Source organism: Silene latifolia, chromosome 6 (genome assembly GCF_048544455.1).
Source record: "Silene latifolia isolate original U9 population chromosome 6, ASM4854445v1, whole genome shotgun sequence".
Classification (NCBI taxonomy): domain Eukaryota; kingdom Viridiplantae; phylum Streptophyta; class Magnoliopsida; order Caryophyllales; family Caryophyllaceae; genus Silene; species Silene latifolia.
In genome coordinates this window covers 115,692,686-115,696,817 of record NC_133531.1, presented here as the reverse complement: position 1 = coordinate 115,696,817, position 4,132 = coordinate 115,692,686, and the positions used below count along the sequence as shown (strand labels likewise).

Below are 4,132 nucleotides of genomic sequence, written 5' to 3'. Positions count from 1 at the left end.
TGTTCACTATCAAAACAAGCTACAATTTAGGTACTATGCCTAACCATATCTCATATGAAATGTAGATGATTGCTTTAATTATGTTTGTTTTAGTGGAAATTTAAATGCGAGACAAATTTTTATAACAGAAACTTCCTCCAACTTTATTATAAAGATTCAATCATATCATAATGAAAGTGAACTTGTGATACTATATCACGCTCCTTTTAGTGCATATGAAAGTCTTCACTTTATTGTTCCTTATTTTAACAAAGTAATAATACTTTGGTTTTATAATCTCTAGGTTTTGATACTTTTAAACATTCATTTGAACTTATTCAAAGAATTTCTCTTCTTACCTCATTAAGTGGATACCAAGTATCTACCTAGTTCGTTGGTAGAAGGGATGAAGAAGTAATAACCTTCTCTGATTGAAATTGTATTCGACCATACACTTCAGAGTGTAAATAGGGCGAATATCTTGCTCTATTCATAATCCTTTCCTAGAAAAAAGTCATGAATTAATATTGCTTTGAATACAAGATTCGCACACGCCAAGAGATTCCCAATCAAATGGTTTTGGACACTAGTCAAAACTAGTTTCGAAATGCAATTTTCAATGGAGAATTGAGAAATGATTTGGGGTCACCAACTTGAGTCTTCTATATATGACATTTATTTTTAGTTTGAATATAATTACCTTGATTTGTATGGTCTCACCATAAACTTAATCGTGGTATGATAGGGCACAACGCTTGTTTTAATTGCATAATTGGGAAACCCTTTGTGTTTTATACAAAAACTTGAATTATATTCTTATTTAGAGTTGGTGTACATCATAACAATTATTGAGGTACATTTCTAAATACAAAACTAAAATGAGTACACTATAACACTTATATGTCCATGGATGAAATGGCAACTACCCTAGTTCCATTCATGTAAATTTCTAAATTTATTCTTGCTAGTCGTCATACGATTATTCAATGTTAGGATTCTAAGGATTTAAAAAACCCTCGGATAGTGTTATGAACACATCCTCCTCTAAATATCCATTTAGAAAGGTGGTTTTGACATCCTTTTGCCATATTTCATAATCATGAAATGTGGCAATTTCTAACTTGATTCACAGATCTGTATCAAATATTCATGACGTGATAATTCGCAAGAATGCAATGTCAATGTCATAGATATTCAGAAGGAATATGTTTGAGTCACACGACCAACTTCATAGATCTTTACTTATTTGGAGTTTGTCTCTATTTTAGTGTCTAACACCTTCTCTTTCGAGCCTAGTTCTATCCTTAACAATTAAGATAGGTGCTTACTTCTTATTGCTCCTACCAACTTTAAGAATTTCCATTTGATGGAAACTTATATTCATATAAATTCCTAGCTAATCCTTCACAAGGGTTACCTTTATTGTGGTATTTGGTTAATCAAAATGTCTAAAAAATCAATTTACCAATTTTACATTGTCATGTTCTTAACAACTTAAGTGCTTGATCACAAGTGTTTAGGTTGAGCAATAAGCCTTTTGAAACATGGATGCATAGAAGAAATTATCAGAACATATTTTGACCAAGTACTACTTCTATTCATATTCTTCACAAGAGATTATAGGTATGTAAGGAATTTAAGATGTTAATCTTATATTTGCATAGGACGATTCCTATCGAGTTCTATGGAATAGAACGATTCCTATGGATCTAGTCCACAACCTATGATACGATTCATTTTAGAAAGAGATTCTTTGTCGTTAGTAATAGTGGTTTAATGGAGATTCGTGTTACAATCGAATTGATATCATATATTAATAGGAGAAATGATAAAGCACAATATAAATCAAGAAAATAATGGGAAAAGAAACATTCATCGTTAATCTATGAAAACATTTTTAACATGTTTTAGCATTTATATAATGACCTCCACCCAATTTTACAATTTATGAGAGAGAATGTAGAGAGAGAGAGAGAGATTAAAAAACACAAAAAAAAATCCCAAAAAATGAATAACAGTACGCAAAATATCACGGTGCAAACCCTAGATCCTACTGTAGTTTCAATCGATTATACTGATCCAAATCAATTTCCCCCTCTTTCATCTACTGTTCACAAACCAATCCCAGATGAACCTCCGGTTACTGCTACAGGTCCTGTTGTTAGCGGTCCTGGAGATGAAGCTGGTAATAAAACTGTGGATGTGAACCAATTGGTTGGAATTCCTCCTTATGACCTTGAGTCTGTTGCTCCTGAGGAATCTGCTGAATGAATTTTGCAGACAAGGCGTAAAGGGAAACAACCGTTGCAAAGCATCCAGGAAGAACCTGAGGATTTAATACAATTCTCTGATGAAGATGTGAAAGATGAGCTTGAATACTGGAAGAACTCGGTCTATGGTTTCGTTCTGGGCGCAAATCCTCCAGTGGAAGTCGTGGAGGGATTTCTTAGGCGGCTTTGGGCGACCTATCCCATAGATAAGGTTTCTTTCTGTGCTAATGGCATTTTCCTGGTAAGATTTAAGACTAGTGCTGCAAAAGATCAAATCTTACGACATGGTCATTTTCTCTTTGACAATAAGCCACTCATTGTGCGAGAATGGACGGCAGATGTTACCTTGGAAAAGGAGGAGGTAAAGGAAGTTCCTGTTTGGGTTAAGATCCTTAATCTCCCTTTAAAATTCTGGGGAAAATGCCTCCCTCGTATTGCTGGTCTATTGGGCAAATTCGTTAGGTGTGATGAGGCTACTGAGGCTAAAACACGCCTGGGATTTGCGAGGGTGATGATTGATGTCCCGTTTGGAAAACCTATTCCTGATGATGTGAAATTTATGGATACTGATGGCAGTGTGGTTTCTCTTAAAGTGGAGTTTGAATGGAAACCTCTCCTGTGCACCCAGTGCAAAGGAATTGGGCATGAATCCTCTAAGTGAAAGAAGAGTAAGCCAACGGCTCAACAGAAATCTCAGCCAGTGAATAAACAATGGCGTCCCAAACAATCACAGAAGGCACCAGTTCCTAAAGTCTCACTGCCATCTTCTTCCTCTGCTGTTGTAACAAGTACCCCTATGGAGATACCTAATAATTTTGAGGTCACTTGGTCTAAGAATGGTAAGTATCATGTTGCCCCTACCCCTGCTCGTAAGATCATTAGGTTTAGCAGGCAGGAATTAGTTGCAATTGGTCTGAAAACCCATAATCTTCTTGAAACTCTCAACAATGTTACCCCTAAGGTTGGAATAGGGACGAATGGTAGTGCATTACCTCCCAGTGGGGGTAATGTATAATTGGGGTTTTTGGAATATTAGGGGATTAAATAGCCTATCTAAACAACAGAGCATAAAATCTTTCCTTCATCAGCATAAGATAGGGTTATTTGGTCTCCTTGAGACAAAGGTTAAACCTTTGTCTCTAAATAGTGTGAGAAATAACCTCTGTCGTAATTGGTGCATCACTACTAATACAAATTACCATAAAGGAGGTAGAATTTGGGTACTGTGGAATCCTGCCATGTTCCAGGTACATATAGCTGAATATAATCCCCAATTTATTCACCTTGAGGTCACTGATATGGGTACTGGAAAGAAGTTTGCCCTTACCATGGTTTATGCCTTTAATGGGACAACTGAGAGAAGACCATTGTGGGATAGACTTGTTCACATCAGTCACCTTATGAGGGGGCCTTGGGCTATTTGTGGGGACTTTAATACTGTACTAAGCCCTACTGAAAGACTAGGGGGTAATAGTACTATGGAAGAAATTGAGGAGTTTAAGGCTTGTGTGGATGAGTGTGGTGTTCTTGACAGTCCTGCCATGGGGTCGTTTTTCACTTGGTGTAATAAACATGAACCTAGCTCTAGGGTTTACAGCAGGTTAGATAGGGCCTTGGTGAATCAGGATTGGTTAACTTATCATCCTCAAGCTTATGCACATTTCTACTGTGAAGGAATATTTGATCATACTCCATGTGTGGTTCAAGCAAAGACAGTTGGAAGTCAGAAAAGAAGAAGTTTCAAATATTTTAACATGTGGAGCTCCTCTGAGGGGTTCCATGATTGTGTGAAACTACATTGGAATAGGAATTGGAGAGGGACTAAGATGTATGTACTGATTAAAAAACTTAAATCTTTGAAGTGGCCTCTCAAACAACTCAAT

At 36.5% G+C, this 4,132-nt stretch overlaps 1 protein-coding gene across 1 annotated transcript; it reads left to right on the top strand.

The window, feature by feature from the left end:
• The first annotated feature begins 1,986 nt into the window (after positions 1-1,986).
• On the top strand, positions 1,987-2,910 carry LOC141588528 (uncharacterized). The gene is made up of 2 exons (XM_074409966.1): positions 1,987-2,193; positions 2,260-2,910. Exons 1-2 carry the CDS (start codon positions 1,987-1,989, stop codon positions 2,908-2,910), a joined length of 858 nt encoding a protein of 285 aa, XP_074266067.1.
• The last annotated feature ends 1,222 nt before the right edge of the window (positions 2,911-4,132 follow it).

Excerpts from the sequence above, each read along its gene's own strand:
- LOC141588528 (XM_074409966.1), top strand. The coding sequence starts at position 1,987 with ATGAATAACAGTACGCAAAATATCACGGTGCAAACCCTAGATCCTACT. Across the intron at positions 2,194-2,259 it reads CTGTGGATGTGAACCAATTG|ACAAGGCGTAAAGGGAAACA; the intron begins GTTGGAATTCCT and ends TGAATTTTGCAG.